Source organism: Schistocerca serialis, chromosome 4, assembly GCF_023864345.2.
Source record: "Schistocerca serialis cubense isolate TAMUIC-IGC-003099 chromosome 4, iqSchSeri2.2, whole genome shotgun sequence".
Taxonomy (NCBI): Eukaryota; Metazoa; Arthropoda; class Insecta; order Orthoptera; family Acrididae; genus Schistocerca; species Schistocerca serialis.
In genome coordinates, this window is record NC_064641.1 from 442435898 (window position 1) to 442452342 (window position 16445).

General features: G+C 43.9%; 1 protein-coding gene across 1 annotated transcript in view; it reads left to right on the forward strand.

The window, feature by feature from the left end:
* The window catches only part of LOC126474527 (protein scarlet-like), a 392530-nt gene that overhangs the window by 308755 nt on the left and 67330 nt on the right, over positions 1-16445 (forward strand). Inside the window, exon 11 of the mRNA XM_050101997.1 lies at positions 3722-3949. Within this exon, the coding sequence (XP_049957954.1) occupies positions 3722-3949 (228 nt within the window). The remainder of the gene's footprint in view (positions 1-3721; positions 3950-16445) is intronic.

Sequence of the window (16445 nt, forward strand, 5' to 3'; positions counted from 1 at the left end):
GGAGATTAGAAATAAAAACGGATACACGAGAACTTCAAATCAAATCAATATGGTCTTCTTATTTAAATTATTGTATTTACATTTGTGAGAAATGTAATGTGTAACATACGTAGCACTGCACGAATCAGGATGATACTGGTCGTAGGAATAGGGAAAACAATTATTATTGCGCATGCACCACATATAATCAACGCCGAATTCTTCATGCGTATGGTTTTTTTCAGTGTGTCCATTGCACAGCCGCCTTGGTTTCAATTCATAAACAGTCCTCGGTCATCACGCAGTTTCGCGGTTTACCTCGCATATGAACTAATATTGGTGCAGGCAAGTGATACGTTCGACTGACGGCGTTAGATGGATTGAAATTTTATGCGATCTTTGCTTGAAGCTATCTCTCTATTCTGTTCGATGACATAAGCGTAATTTTGTAGCCGTTTTATGAGATTCTTTTCCTGCCTGTCAAAATGCACGTCGTAAGGCTACACCAAAGGGATACATTTTTCAGGAATTACATTCGTAGAGCACGTTGGCAAACTCTCTCCATCTTGAAAAATTGCGTCGCAAAAGGTCGGGTTCGTTTGCTCTCCCCATGAATAGAAGAGCAAAACATATTGTTGTTGTCTCACTTATGAGTTCAAGACGTAAGTTAGAAAAATCTTTTATGCTTTGTTAGTTTTCCGGATTTTGAAGATGTTATCACAACGTTCTTGTATTACCGTGCGTACCCATCAACTGATTTTTTCAGTCTTGGACCAAATGAGCCACTCGTCTCTTGCAATACTTTTTTCGGGTTTAAGATCATGCAAATGACTCATTTAGTGTGGATAACTTGCACAGTCATAACAAATCTCTTTTTAGAATTACATGGCAATGGAAAAAATTTGCAGAAGTAAGATACGATGTAGAGAACTCGTGCTTAAGAAACTAATCGCTTACTGACTTGGCTTCGGGCTCCTCGAATACTAACGACTACACAGTAAACGAGTATAAAGTTTTCAAACTCGATTTTCTCGAAAACGAGAGAGACCTGCGTTATTTTGTTTTCATATCTTGAAGTGCTAGTCGTATCCTACACACCTTGTCAATCTTAAATAAATTAGTTGTTTATTTATTAACGACACAGAGTGACCCACCACTTTGGTAACTATAGTGCGTCGTTTGGAACTACAACCTAGACAATTTTCAGAATTTTAGTACTTTTCTTGTTTTTTTTGTATAATTAAATTGTTAATTAAAGAAGAAAAATAAAAAAGACACAAGATACACGAAGTGCTAATGGAAAAATTACTATATTTTTCAGAACAATGAAATAATACACGTAAGTAAAGATTTATATGGCAAAAGAGGCTCCTTTACCTAGCTATTTCAAGAAGGAACCCTTTGGTAAACACTTCGAGCCTGTCTCACCTGAATTAGGATAGTCTGTTCTATTGTAGCTACTACTACACGTATGTTCGTTGTGATATTAACGCTACATTATATATGTATACGGTATGACAGTAGTATTTTTTACTGCAGTTCCTTCCTCCATTTAACCGCGCCGTAAGGGGGTTAGAAGCCTCGGGAGGTGACCTCGAGCCTCGTTCTTGAATTGCGCTTCTTATCGATCTTGTGGGCTTGTGTGTGTGTGTGTGTGTGTGTGCTGACGTCTTAGTATAAACAAATCGTTGAGGGGAAGTTGGAATGTGTCAGCGTGTCATTGGGCGCTCTCTTGCCGAACTGGTTCGCTTGCGTATGACGCCTGGCCAGTGGCTGACTACGACTGCCGGTTCGGTTGCGACTCAACTCTCAGCTCAAGACGAGACTTGTCAGGTCCACTATCCAGAAATTACACATACCGCAGGTCAAAAGTCTGAATAACAACCTTTTGCACGGTGGACAGCTGCGATAGAGAGTCAATGAGAGTCTGCAAGGTACGGCCATGGATGTGGAGCCATGACGAGTCCAGTGCCGTGGCCAGTTGCGTTAGGTTTCTCGTTTGACGATTCAGATCACGAACAGCCCGAACGAGGTGGTCCCACAGATTCTTGATTGGGTTCAAATTCGAGGAGTTTGGTGAGCAGGAGGTAACGGTAAACTTATCCTGGTGCTCTTCCAACCACGCCCGTGCATTACCAGCTGTGTGACACATTGCATTGTCCTCATGATAGATGCCATCGTGCTGAGGAAAAACAAACTGCATGTAAGGGTGGACACGATCATCAGCAGTAGAAGCATACTTGTATTTATCCATTGTGCCTTGCACACCGACGAGATCACCCAGGCAGTGACACGAAAACATTCCCCAGACAATAACGCTCCATGGACTGTTACAGGCTGTTGGCTTTCAGATGTTTCGCGCCCTACATGCCAACGTCCATATGTCCGATGGACATCAGTGAACGTCCGGTTGCGATGTTGGCATGGAAATTCCAACCTTCGTCGCCATTAAACAGCAGTCAGCATGGGAGCAACGTTCGCTGATCCCTCGTTGAGGAGACACTGTTGGTAGCCCCTTGTATCATCTGGTCGGTCAGTCGCTCAACAGTTGCAGGTCTGTCTGCGCACCCGTCGTTCACCCATGTCATTTATTGTATGTGATGCACCACAGTTACCTCAGCGCCGGTTTTGGAGAGCACCTTTTTTTCATGCACCGTATACTTTAACCACAGCGTCACGCGAACAGTTTACAAACTTAGCCATTTCGGAAATGCTTCTATCCTTTGGCCAAAATCCAATGATCAGGCCCTTCTGGACGTCAAATAAATCGCTCCATTTCGTGATGCGATAAAGGCTGCACTGTATTCTGCGTAGCCCCGACTCGCTTCTTATACCCTCCACTGCTAGTGCTGCCTCCTGCCGTCTGAGAGTGGTTACTGCACCTACATATGTGGTGGTAACATTAATATGGCTGGACGGTGGGAAAACTTTGTTTTCTCTTCCATTCCTGACGTAGACAAGGGCTCTGGTGGGCACTGCCACGATTGGCTTAGTTCGTCATTTCTGCCCACTAATCTTCGCCATTCTAACTTGAGAGTCTCGCCCTCTCTCTGCTTTCTCCTTTGTCGATTTTTCTCTTGGTTTTCGTCGACAGTTTACCGTCATAGCGTTTCTCCGTACTTCAAAACTGGCATTCCTTCCTTGGTTCTCATATCACAAAGGTAACGAATTCCTGCCATATTGTTGTCCCAAGTCCATCTCTCATTAAGCATACTGCAGTCATTGCACTACTGCCAGATGTCTATTTGATCTGTTGACATGCTGTCCCCATTTCTCTCATGCCAATCAACTAATCGCCCTCTAAGTGCAAAAGGTAACGATATGCTGCACTTGAACTTCTCCTGGGTATGATGCGTAGCGATCTCAATCTGAGAAGTTCCCATAGCGTTATATACGCTAAGTAACCATCATTCACTTATAATTTCTTCGTCTGTATGGAAGAATATTTTCTGTACTGAACCCACTGAATAAAAACTCGTCGTCGACATACCTCTCAAGCGTGGACATACATGTAATAAAGTGTCAGTCAGTTTTCAGTGTGTAGAAATTTCCATTGTTATCATCGTGTGAAGGAATTGTGTGATGAAGATTGGGAATACATATTCATCTCTCCCCATGTGTTTATGTCACATGTGCATCGTATACTTTTCGTGGCACAGTGACGTTAAGTGATACGCGTGCAGGCCACTCGGGCTGAGGTGGAGCGGGAGTTTTGGTGAGAGGAGGAGCTCGCGTGTTGCAGGCTATCGCGCTGATGGCGGGCCTCTGCTACCTGGGCACGGACGCGCTGACGCAGCGCGGCATCCAGGCAGTGCAGGGCGCCCTCTTCCTGCTGGTCTCGGAGAACGTCTTCTCGCCCATGTACGCCGCCATCTCAACCTTCCACGCCGAAATGCCGCTATTCAGGCGCGAGCATGGCAGTGGTCTCTACTCTACCCTTCATTATTACCTAGCCAAGGTCTTCGCTGAGGTAAGTTGCACTGAACGAATTTCCTATGGAAGACTAACCATACTGTAGTCGAGCGACATGGCAACATTGACGTATTGCTACCAACTGTAAAGATGACTCATTGAGCTCCAGACTGGCACAGCGAGAAGACTGTTACACATTGAGCTTTCGGCGAAAATCTTCAGAATCATTCGTGCAGGAGCTGTCGCAGACAGCGGTAATGTGTGCATCACGTGTGCTTGCTTGTGTGAATGTGAGTGTGTTTCCTTTCCAAAGAAGACTTTTACCGGAAGCTCAGTGTGTAACAATCTTTTCGTTGTGCTTGTCTCCAGCTGAAAGTATTATCTTTTCCGTGAGTAGCAGTTTACCCTTTTCATAACACTGTTGACAGTTTATTAACAAACTAAATCAAATCACGTTTTACCGAACTATGATATCATATTTATATGACTGGAGGAAAACGAATAGGGAGTCATTCGAATCAAGTTACGAGGCGCAAAAAGAAATCTGCGACTTTCACAAAGGGCAGATTGTTACGGCTCATCGCCTGCGAAGATCTCGGAAATGGCGAAGCTGTCCGGTTCTCCACGTGCTGCCATGGGGATTCACAGAAAGTGACTGAAGCAATAGAAAGCATGATTAAACAACTGTGGGCTACATTTGTGCGCCTCATCACAAGACGTGGACGCTGGAGACTTGCCGGCTCTGTAAAGGAGGGCAGGCGGTGACCTGTACAGATGTTGTTGTTGTTGTGGTCTTCAGTCCTGAGACTGGTTTGATGCAGCTCTCCATGATACTCTATCCTGTGCAAGCTTCTTCATCTCCCAGTACTTACTGCGACTTACATCCTTCTGAATCTGCTTAGTGTATTCATCTCTTGGTCTCCCTCTACGATTTTTACCCTCCACGCTGCCCTCCAATGCTAAATTAGTGATCTCTTGATGCCTCAAAACATGTCTTACCAACCGGTCCCTTCTTTTTGTCAAGGTGTGCCACAAACTCCTCTTCTCCCCAATTCTATCAATACCTCCTCATTAGTAATGTGATCTACCCATCTAATCTTCAGCATTCTTCTGTAACACCACATTTCGAAAGCTTATATTCTCTTCTTGTCCAAACTATTTATCGTCCATGTTTCACTTCCATACATGGCTACACTCCATACAATCACTTTCAGAAACGACTTCCTGACACTTAAATCTATACTCGATGTTAACAAATTTCTCTTCTTCAGAAACGATTTCCTTGCCATTGCTAGACTACATTTTATATCCTCTCTACTTCGACCATCATCAGTCATTTTACTCCCTAAATAGCAAAACTTCTTTACTACTTACAATGTCATCGGCGAACCTCAAAGTTTTTATTTCTGCTCCATGAATTTTAATACCTACTCCGAATTTTTCTTTTGTTTCCTTTACTGCTTGCGCAATATACAGATTGAATAACATCGGGGAGAGGCTTCAACCCTGTCTCACTCCCTTCCCAACCACTGCTTCCCTTTCATGCCCCTCGATTCTTATAACTGCCATCTGTTATCTGTACAAGTTGTATATAGCCTTACGCTCCCTGTATTTTACCACTGCCACCTTCAGAATTTGAAAGAGAGTATTCCAGTTAACATTGTCAAAAGCTTTCTCTAGATCTACAAATGATAGAAACGTAGGTTTGCCTTTTCTTAATCTTTCTTCTAAGATAAGTCGTAAGGTTAGTATTGCCTCACGTGTTCCAACATTTCTACGGAATACAAACTGATCTTCCCCGAGGTCCGCTTCTACCAGTTTTTCCATTCGTCTGTAAAGAATTCGCGTCAGTGTTTTGCAGCTGGGACTTATTACATTGATAGTTCTGTAATTTTCACATCTGTCAACACCTGCTTTCTTTGGGATTGGAATTATTATATTCTTCTTGAAGTCTGAGGGTATTTCGCCCGTCTCATACATCTTGCTCACCAGATGGTAGAGTTTTCTCATGACTGGCTCTCCCAGGGCCGTCAGTAGTTCTAATGGAATGTTGTCTACTCCCGGGGCCTTGTTTCGACTCACAAGGGAACATCCCCATCGCACCCCCCTCAGAATTAGTTATAATTTGGCACAGTGGATAGGCCTTGAAAAACTGAACACAGATCAATCGAGAAAACAGGAAGAAGTTGTGTGGAACTATGAAAAAAATAAGCAAAATATACAAACTGAGTAGTCCATGCGCAATATAGGCCAGATCAAGGAGACTGTGAGCTGAGGAGCGCCGCGGTCCCGTGGTTAGCGTGAGCAGCTGCGGAACTAGAGCTCCTTGGTTCAAGTTTTCCCTCGAGTGAAAAATTTATTGTCTATATTTTCGCAAAGTTATGATCTGTCCGTTCGTTCATTGACGTCTCTGTTCACTGTAATAAGTTTAGTGTCTGTGTTTTGCAACCGCACCGCAAAACCGTGCGATTAGTAGACGAAAGGACGTGCCTCTCCAATGGGAACCGAAAACATTTGGTCACATGATTGTACGTCAACCGATTCGTCCACAGCGAAACACGTCTGATATATTCTATACGACACTGGTGACGGCATGTGCGTCACATGACAGGAATATGTTATCGACCCACCTATCTTGTACACTTGGCGAATGGGTAAAAAGATTCTTCTACCTTGCCCGATGTAGGTTTTCTTGTGGATGTGATAATCACTCCCAAAAAGTGATGAAAACATGAGTTTGTGACATAAACTGCAACAAATGAATGCAATAGTTTCACAGTCGCACAGTTTTCCCTGTGCTCTATCAAAACATGTTTTTAACGTTTTCACATTTTTCCGTGTGTAGACCGTCAAATCCTGCATATGTCCAAGCAAATCTGAACATGTCCTGGAATTTTGGAGAGCGAAGTTGATTATGTGTGAGTGCCTGAACGTTGATAATTGTCTGAAAATAAAAAATTAAAATTTTCGCTCGAGGGAAGACTTGAACCAAGGACCTATCGTTCCGCAGCTGCTCACGCTAACCACGGGACTACGGCACTGCTGTGCTCAAGTAGTCCTTTATGTTGCCTATCTTCCACATGGACTAAACAGTTCGTATATTTTGCTTTTTTTTCATAGTTCCACACAACTTCTTCTTGTTTTCTCGATTGATCTGTGTTCAGTTTTCAAGGCCTATCCTCTGTGCCAACTTATAACTAAATCTGAGGGGGGTGCGATTGGGAGGTTCCCTTGTCAGGTCTTTCAGTGCTCTGTCAAACACTTCACGCAGTATCTTATTTCCCATTTCGTCTTCATCTACATCCTCTTCCATTTCCATAATATTGTCCTTAAGTACATCGCCCTTGTATAAACCCTCTATATACTCCTTCCACCTTTCCGCATTCACTTCTTTGCTTAGAACTGGGTTTCCATCTGAGCTCTTGATATTCATACAAGTGGTTCTCTTCTCTCCAAAGGTCTCTTTGATTTTCCTGTAGGCAGTATCTATCTTACACCTAGTGAGATAAGCCTCTACATTTGTCCTCTAGCCATCCCTGCTTAGCCATTTTACACTTCCTGTCGATCTCATTTTTGAGACGTTTGTATTCCTTTTTGCCTGCTTCATTTACTGCATTTTTATATTTTCTCCTTTCATCAATTAAATTCAATATTTCTTCTGTTACCCAAGGATTTCTATTAGTCCTCGTCTTTTTACCTACTTGATCGTCTGCTGCCTTCACTACTTCATCGCTCAGAGCTACCCATTCTTCTTCTAGTGTATTTCTTTCCCCCATTCCTGTCAATTGTTCCCTTATGCTCTCCATGAAACTCTCTACAACCTCTGGTTCTTTCAGTTTATCTAGGTCCCATCTCCTTAAATTAGCACCTTTTTGTAGTTTCTTCAGTTTTAATCTACAGTTCATAACCAATAGATTGTGGTCAGAGTCCACATCTGCCCCTGGAAATGTCTTACAATTTAAAACCTGGTTCCTAAATCTCTGTCTTACCATTATATAATCTATCTGATTCCTTTTAGTATCTCCAAAATTCTTCCATGTATACAACCTTCTTTTATGATTCTTGAACCAAGTATTAGCTATGATTAAGTTATGCTCTGTGCAAAATTCTACCAGACGGTTTCCTCTTTCATTTCTTGCCCCCCCCCCCAATCCATATTCACCTACAACTTTCCCTTCTCTCCCTTTTCCTACTGACGAATTCCAGTCACCCATGACTATTAAATTTTCGTCTCCCCTCACCACCTGAATAATTTCTTTTATCTAATCATACATTTCATCAATTTCTTCATCATCTGCAGAGCTAGTTGACATATAAACTTGTACTACTGTAGTAGGCGTGGGCTTTGTGTCTATCTTGGCCACAATAATGCGTTCACTATGCTATTTGTAGTAGCTTACCCGCACTCCTATTTTTTTATTCATTATTAAACCTACTCTTGCATTACCCCTATTTGATTTTGTATTTATAACCCTGTATTCACCTGACCAAAAGTCTTGTTCCTTCTGCCACCGAACTTCACTAATTCCCACTATATCTAACTTTAACTTATCCATTTCCCTTTTTAAATTTTCTAACCTACCTGCCCGATTAAGGGATCTGACATTCCACGCTCCGATCCGTAGAACGCCAGTTTTCTTTCTCCTGATAGCGACGTCCTCTTGAGCAGTCCCCGCCCGGAGATCCGAATGGGGGACTATTTTACCTCCGGAATATTTTACCCAAGAGGACGCCATCATCATTTAATCACAAAGTAAAGCTGCATGCCCTCGGGAAAAATTACGCCTGTAGTTTCCCCTTGCTTTCAGCTGTTCGCAGTACCAGCACAGCAAGACCGTTTTGGTTAATGTTACAAGGCCAGATCAGTCAATCATCCAGACTGTTGTCCCTGCAATTACTGAAAAGGCTGCTGCCCCTCTTCAGGAGCCACACGTTTGTCTGGCCTCTCAACATATACCCTCCGTTGTGGTTGCACCTACGGTACGGCCATCTGTATCGCTGAGGCACGCAAGCCTCCCCACCAACGGCAAGGTCCATGGTTCATGGGGGGGGGGGGGGGGGGCTGTACAGATATGACGACAGAATACAATGTTGGTGCAGGTGCAACTGTTCAGGAGTTCACGACTCGTATGTGCTCCCATCGTCAATTACAGCTGCACTGGGCAAGGGTCAATCGAAATTAGATCATGTATTAATGGAAGAGTGTAGTCTGGTAGGATGAATCACTTTCCTTCTTACAGCAGATTGACGGTTGTGTTCGGGTATGCCACCATCTTGACTCGATGTAATCACCGTCCCACGGATGCAGGGTAACATTATGCTATGGCTGATGTTCAAGCCTATTTCCATGAGATCTATGGTAGAAATCTACGGCACCACGACGGCTGTGGACAACTTGAACATTACTATGGGTCACCTTTCAGTTGGGTAGCTGTACATGTCCCAAGGCCACAATCGTGATGCAGTGGTTTGAGGAGCACTGTAATGTGCGTATCTTGGTCACTAAATCCGCCAGATCCGAACCCGCTAGAACACATCAGGGACCCTATCGGGTGCCACGTCTGCTCACACAAACCACCGGTTCATAAGCTACGGTGTAGATCAATTCAATTGAAACATTTTTAATGTGCTGATGCAGTGCATCATACCATTACATACCTGTAGCTTTACTGCTACAAAAAGGGCTCCATATGGTGCCGATCAGTGTCCCGAAGAATCTGAAAGCGCAGGATTGCAATCTGCACAGTAGAACAAAGCGTGCCAGTAGGTATGCTGGCTACCTCTCTTGAGACACTGCGCTTCACATCAGCGCATGTGTGAATGTTCCCCTGGTCAACCCTGTCCTTCAGATAGCCCCACAACCAATCACTGTGAATGAGATCAGGTGATCGTGCCGAATGTGTTTCGGAGAAGCAGTTCAACTTTACGAGTGATGTGGGATGGGGCACCATCTTGCATAAGAACTATTGAGTCCAATGCGTCTCTCTCCTGTAGGGCGGGTTCAACGCTGGCCAGTCATACTGTAGTCTTCGGTGCTTGTGCGCCAACCTGTTCAAAAAACAATGGGCCAATGACGAACGTAGCCACGAAGCCATACCATACGGCGAGACGTTCACCACATAGAGGAACTTCATGCACAGTGACTGGAAATGAAGATCCCCGCACTCGGCAATTCTGTGTATTCACCTCAACCGTCAGAGAAAAAAAGAGATTCATCTGTCCATAGAATGGTACAGGGCTGGCTCTCGTCAACTGTAATCCTTGCAAGAGAGTGGAGAGCGAAGCGAACCCGCCGTTGTGCGTCCTGTGGTGCAAGCTGCTGTACGATATGGAGCTAGTACGGATACCATTTGAGAATGGTTCGAAGCACCTTCCGTTCAGTGGACCACGGGACGTTCAACTGTCGTGTCAGAGCACGTGTACTGCCTGTTGATCGGGATTTGTGCGCAGCGTTGTCTGCCATAGAAACAGCGATTCCACCAGTCACCTGTGGTGCAACCGGTCGTCGGCCTCTTCCCGGAATGATGTCCAGTTTTCCAGCTGATTCTAAGTTATTCATCATGCTCCGCACAGCGGATGGAAAAGAGGACCTGTACGTAATCCATTCAGCCGGCGATATTCTTAACGTGCAGCATTATTGTTGTTTTGATGATAAAGCTTCACCCATAATGCCCTGCACCTTCTGTCCAAGCTTGTGCTGACACGTCAACAAGAGCAGTGCGACTAGTCAGGTGTGTGAGGCTATGAATCACGGTGACTGATCACGCCACCTGGTGGCTATAGTGGGAACTGGACGGTGGCGCTGTGACGCATAGCAGTCATGCACCCCATACACTGGACATTGATGCTACCAATTTTGGTACTCGTACGATAATTAGTTTCCTTATGATAATGTGTTAAATAGGGAAATTTTAATTACAACCACCCGCTATATCCAGAAACCTACCAATAATCGCTGCTGTATTGCGTCATAAAGCTGGACCAACGTGCTATTAAGCAGTTGGTCATAAATATTTCAGCTAGCCAGTTTACGCACATCGTGCTTGTCCCAAAAATGTGACACACCCCTGCCCTGGCACTTTTCTTCCACACAGTGTCTTCTGCCTCCCATCCACGTTCTCCATTTCTGTGGGACAAACCATCTGCTTACACTACATCTTCATCATCTCAGTATGATTCTGCAACACTTTAGTAAAAGCCGCACTAGGTATTAAGTCCGGAAGAGCTTAGTCAGTTTCATCATGATTCGAAACCTACAGTTATGAATATCAAAAAATTATCTTGCCTTTTGGTTGACTGCGGTGTCATTGTACTGGTGACAGCACACCTCTCGCAGTATTTATCGAATGATATTGTCAAACACAATCGTGAAGACGATTTTAATATGGGAACGACCAAGGCTCAGTATGTCCTGCACAAGTAAATGAAAGTCAAACCCATTCCTAAATGTTTCGCAACGGAAAGAGGGTGAAAAAATTTCACCTGACGTACTTCTTGGAACTCGTTGATTGGCGAGTCAAGATCAACATTTTCCACAATGTGAGATGGCCTAGAAGTTATATAAGAGGCGGTACATAGGTACATAGCACCGAAGCACTTCGTTTGTGACCGAAATCACACACATTATATAAATGTAAGTTCGGATTCAAAAATGGTTCAAATGGCTCTGAGCACTATGGGACTCAACTGCTGAGGTCATTAGTCCCCTAGAACTTAGAACTAGTTAAACCTAACTAACCTATGGACTTCACAAACATCCATGCCCGAGGCAGGATTCGAACCTGCGACCGTAGCGGTCTTGCGGTTCCAGACTGCAGCGCCTTTAACCGCACGGCCACTTCGGCCGGCTTAAGTTCGGATTCATAACCTTCTCCCACTAGACAATGCTGCGATTGCTTAACTGTCGGAACACGTACGAATGGCACACACCCCTACACAAATGGAGTAGCGTCGACAATTTAGACAACACCTACATTAATCTGATTTATTTTATTTATTTATCGTATCCAAGACATCACCATTTTACAAAAAAAAATTATATTACAATGCAAGAGAAGCAGTTATAATACAATAATACATGGTTATAAGGTAAATTAACTACAATAATATAGAAAAGTATGTAACATATAATGATAAGCGCTAAGGATGCGAAACAGAGCGATTTTCATATCCCACGTGAAGCCCAATACACTGCAGCTTGAATAGCCTTGTCATTTGCTTCAAATAGGTCTTGAGTCGAACACGGGTTGTTTAGTTTCCTGCAGACCAGTAGATGTTGTGGGTCTTGCTGTTCTCCACACTCGCAGGGCTCGTCTGCACTGATGTAGCCCCATTTTTCCAAGTTTTCTCTGCGGCTTGATACGCCTGTTCGTAGTCTATTCAGGGCTTTCCAGGTCGTATATGGGAGTTCAGAGCCAGCTGTGGGTTCTTCCCTGGGGCTATTCCCTGGTCTTCCTGGGTCCACATTGTACCACAGCTCTTCTCGTCGTGCTCTAGGTGATAAAAGAGTTGCTTCAGTTGTTCGTAGGATACTCTTCCTTGATTTAAGTCGGCGAGGTTGAAGATTGTATCCGAACATTGGATGCCTGGGATCTGTCTCCTGTTTATGTTGCTCGATTTCTGCGGCAGTCCTCCTTCTGATGTCTGGCGGGGCTATGCCCATGAGGTGGTACAGCTGCTTTGTGGGAGTTGGGCGGAGGCATCCTGTCACGATGCGTCCAGTCTCATTCAATGCTATATTTACTTGTTCAGCGTGGGTGGAATTTTGCCAAACGGGTGCCGAGTACTCCGCAGTGGAGAAACATGAAGCTAAAGCTGACGTGCGGAGAACTGTAGGTTGCGCTCCCCATCTGCTATTTGTTAGCTTGCGGATGATGTTGTTCCTGGCACTCACTTTCATCTTTGTGGCCAAACAGTGTTCCTTGTAGGTGAGAGCACGGTCAAGTTTAATCCCAAGATATTTTGGTGTGTCGTAGTGAGATAGATGTTGTCCCTTCCAGCTTATGTTGAGTTTCCTCCTTGCTTCCTTATTACGTAGGTGAAAAGCACAAACCTGGGTTTTTGCTGGGTTTGGCTTGAGGTGGTTATTATCATAATAGTCACCCAGCTTTTCAATCGCTAAAGTTAATTTACTTTCTACCTCTTCAAAGGTTTCTCCCTGGGTGGCAACGACTGTATCGTCTGCATAGATGAAGGAGCGAGCGTCCATGCTGATCGGTTGGTCATTGGTATAAATATTATACAGCAAATGGGGCGAGGACGCTACCTTGAGGTAGGCCGTTTTTCTGGGTCCGCCATCGGCTCTTCTTCGACTGCACCGTGACAAAATACCGTCTATTCTGCAACAGGCACTGGATGAATTGCGCCAGTCGGTAGTCTTTTGTGGTGTTATATATTTTTGATATTAACTTACTGTGGTTTATGGTGTCGTAAGCTGCTGTAAGGTCGATAAAGGCTGCACCTGTAATTTGTTTCTGCTCGTATCCATCTTCTATGTACTGTGTAAGGTTGAGGATTTGTCCACAGCATGACCTTCCTGGGCGGAATCCTGCTTGCTCTTTAATTATATTCTTGTTTACATGTTCTGAGATGCAGTTAAGGATCATTCTTTCTAAGACTTTATAGAGCTGACAAAGCAGGGAGATAGGCCGAAAATTTTTAGGGTCTGTGGTTTTTTTTCCAGGTTTTGGTATAGCTACTATATTTGCCTTCCGCCAAGTCTTGGGGATTTTCATTTCAAGAACACATTTGTTCATCATATCTAGTAACCACCGTCTGGTAACAGGTCCGAACATTTTTATTTGTTCTGGGCGTAGATCATCTGGGCCAGCGGCTTTATTGATTTTCATTATGGAGATGGAATCTTCTAATTCTTTCAGAGTAAAGGGGGTGCCTAGGTGGTTTTTTTTTCTTGAGTGCCTCTCTGTAGTTTCTTTCTTGGGTGCTTCCTGTTGGTTTTACCATTAAGTAGAAGTTGATTTGCTATTTGATTTGGTGTGACCTTATACAAATTTTGTGTATTAGATGAGGGGTCATTATTGATGTTTTTAAGAAGTTACCAGGCCTTTCGGCTATTCTGTTTCATGTCTAGGTTTGTGATTAGATTACACCATTTCATTGTTCTTGAGGCTGATATGGCCTGGAGGAGTTCTTCTCCCGCCATAGTTGTTTCCTCTGAAAAAGGGTTTTCCTCGAAGAGCTGTTGGTAATGTTCGAGAAGAACGTTTGAGTTCCCGTCAAGTCCAGGGATATAACTAGTTCTACAGCCTCGGGGGATATTTGTTCGGGAGACAGTTTTAACTAATTCAATGAAAGTGTCATATTTTTCCGGGCTAGCATCAAGGTTCTGCGCCTCTTTGTCAAGTTCTTCAGAGAATTTGTCCCATAGGGCACGTTTAAAATTAAAAAGTCTTTGGAAATGGGTGGTTGCTGGTTTAACAACTGCTTCAACCAGACATAATATAGCTCGGTACTGTGTATGTGGGAGGGGTTCTCCCACATCCTTCCTGGTTTGATGTGCTACGTTTTCGTTGACAAAGATGTTATCTGGATTGTATCCACGGTTCCACCTGCTGCTGTTGAAGGAATATGGAAGTTTGGGGTCGTGTATTAATTTAAGGCCAGTTGAGTCTGCCCAGGTTTCTAGGTCGTCCCCACTTTTGTCTGTGTGCCTGTACCCCCAGGCTGATCCATGACAGTTGAAGTCGCCCATTACTATTTTCGTTGGTTGTGAGTTGAAGTTGGTCGGCTCACTGAATCTGAACTCCCTGCTCGGTGGCTTATATATAGACGTCACAGAGCAGGACTGTAACCGTACAGTCAGGATTTCGATGTCTTCTTGAGATGTCAGTTCTGCAGATATAATACCTAAGCCCATTTTGGCGAAGATTGCGCTGCCATATTGCTCGTGTGGTCTTTCAATTACTAATTTCATTGCGTGGATCTTTGATCTTCTATTTGTGGGGCCAATGTGGGTCTCTTGGATTAGTAAGAGATCACAGTTGTGAGTTTTACATGCTACAGCAAGTAGCACTTCTTTCTCATGAGAGAGCCCTTCAATGTTTATAGACATTATATTTAGCGCTGGCCTTGATAAAAGCCTTTTTGTGGTGTCTTGGTGTTCAAAGGATTGGCCATTAGGCACAGGCCTAACGTTGCCCAGGGTACGCCGGATCGTTGTCATGATCTTCGGGGAGGCTCCTTTCGTGTACCCCATCTGATGAATAAGGGCAACACTGTCCGCTTCTGAGTGGTTTTGCAAGTGCGACAGCCAAGTGCAGGTCTCAGATTCAAGCCTCAGTGCTTCCACGTATTCGTCCTTGGTATAAGTACTGGGACGGGCTGCACTCAGACTCGCAAAGGCCGTTGAGGACCTACCTGACTGAGAAGTAGGATCTCCAAGGTCTGGGAAACTAAACACCGACTTGGAGAGTGGTGTGTTATTTCCATAGCATTCCGCATCCGAATAATGCTGTAGGCACATAGTGGTCCGTCACGGCCGGAATGTGGAGCCGGTAACTTGTTACATAAAGGTAATTACATATAACGGTACCGTGATGAAGCTGATAGTAGACGTATAGGGTTCTTCTGCTTGCTGGGATTGTTTTCCAAGGGTCTTAATGGTCTTAACTGTATTCCGATACGAAAAGAAGTTGACAATACGTATGGGACACGAAAAAACAAAGCCGAATGGTACATACTTCAGTGATCCAATTCTGATCCTAATGAATCACACAGAAAAGCTTTATTTGTTTGGAAAGAGCAAGAACCAGGCGAGGATTCATATGAACCATTCATGACCTAGTACCTCCGGATTTTCCCTCCATTGAATCAGGACATCGAACAAGAGACAAGAAATAATGTTATTCCATTCCACAAAATTGTTGTCAGTAGACTTAACGAAATGTGGGGATTTTTGTGGATTTCAACTGTTGAGATGATATCTGCGACATTCTAACTTACCCGAGTTAAATCTTCTGGAAGGAATGAAATGACAATGTCATGTCTGTGGTCCAGCACAGGTGTCATTAGGGGGAACTGCAATATCCGTACTGCCGATTGCACGACAGAAGACAAAGTTCGTTATTAATAATAAATATACGTACACTAAACACACTCCCTGAGAAAACAAGGGCTCGTGACCCGGAAAGTCTCTCTTTCCTACCGTAACAAACAACACTCGGGGTTAAATGTCATTGAGACAGAGCAGCCACTCCGATGACTGTGGATTTAACATTAATATTATTTGTTTTCGATAATTTTTGTGTGTTATGTCGTTCACAACATTCTTGCTTTGGAGTTGTGAAGATTATCAGCGGAAGAAACTAGGAACTGGATGGGGGCAGAATATGACTGTTAACGGTGTACTTTCTTCCAGTCAAGGCGTCTATTTATGCATAATTTTGAGTGTTTGATACACTGCATTTTTCTTAGTTGCACGGGACTAGTGGCGTTTCCAACCCTGTCTCGCGAGAGGCTACATCAGAATTGACCATCATCGTTCGTGCCTTTGTTCAACTATCGTCACTTTCTCATACGACCAAAAAGACAAATTA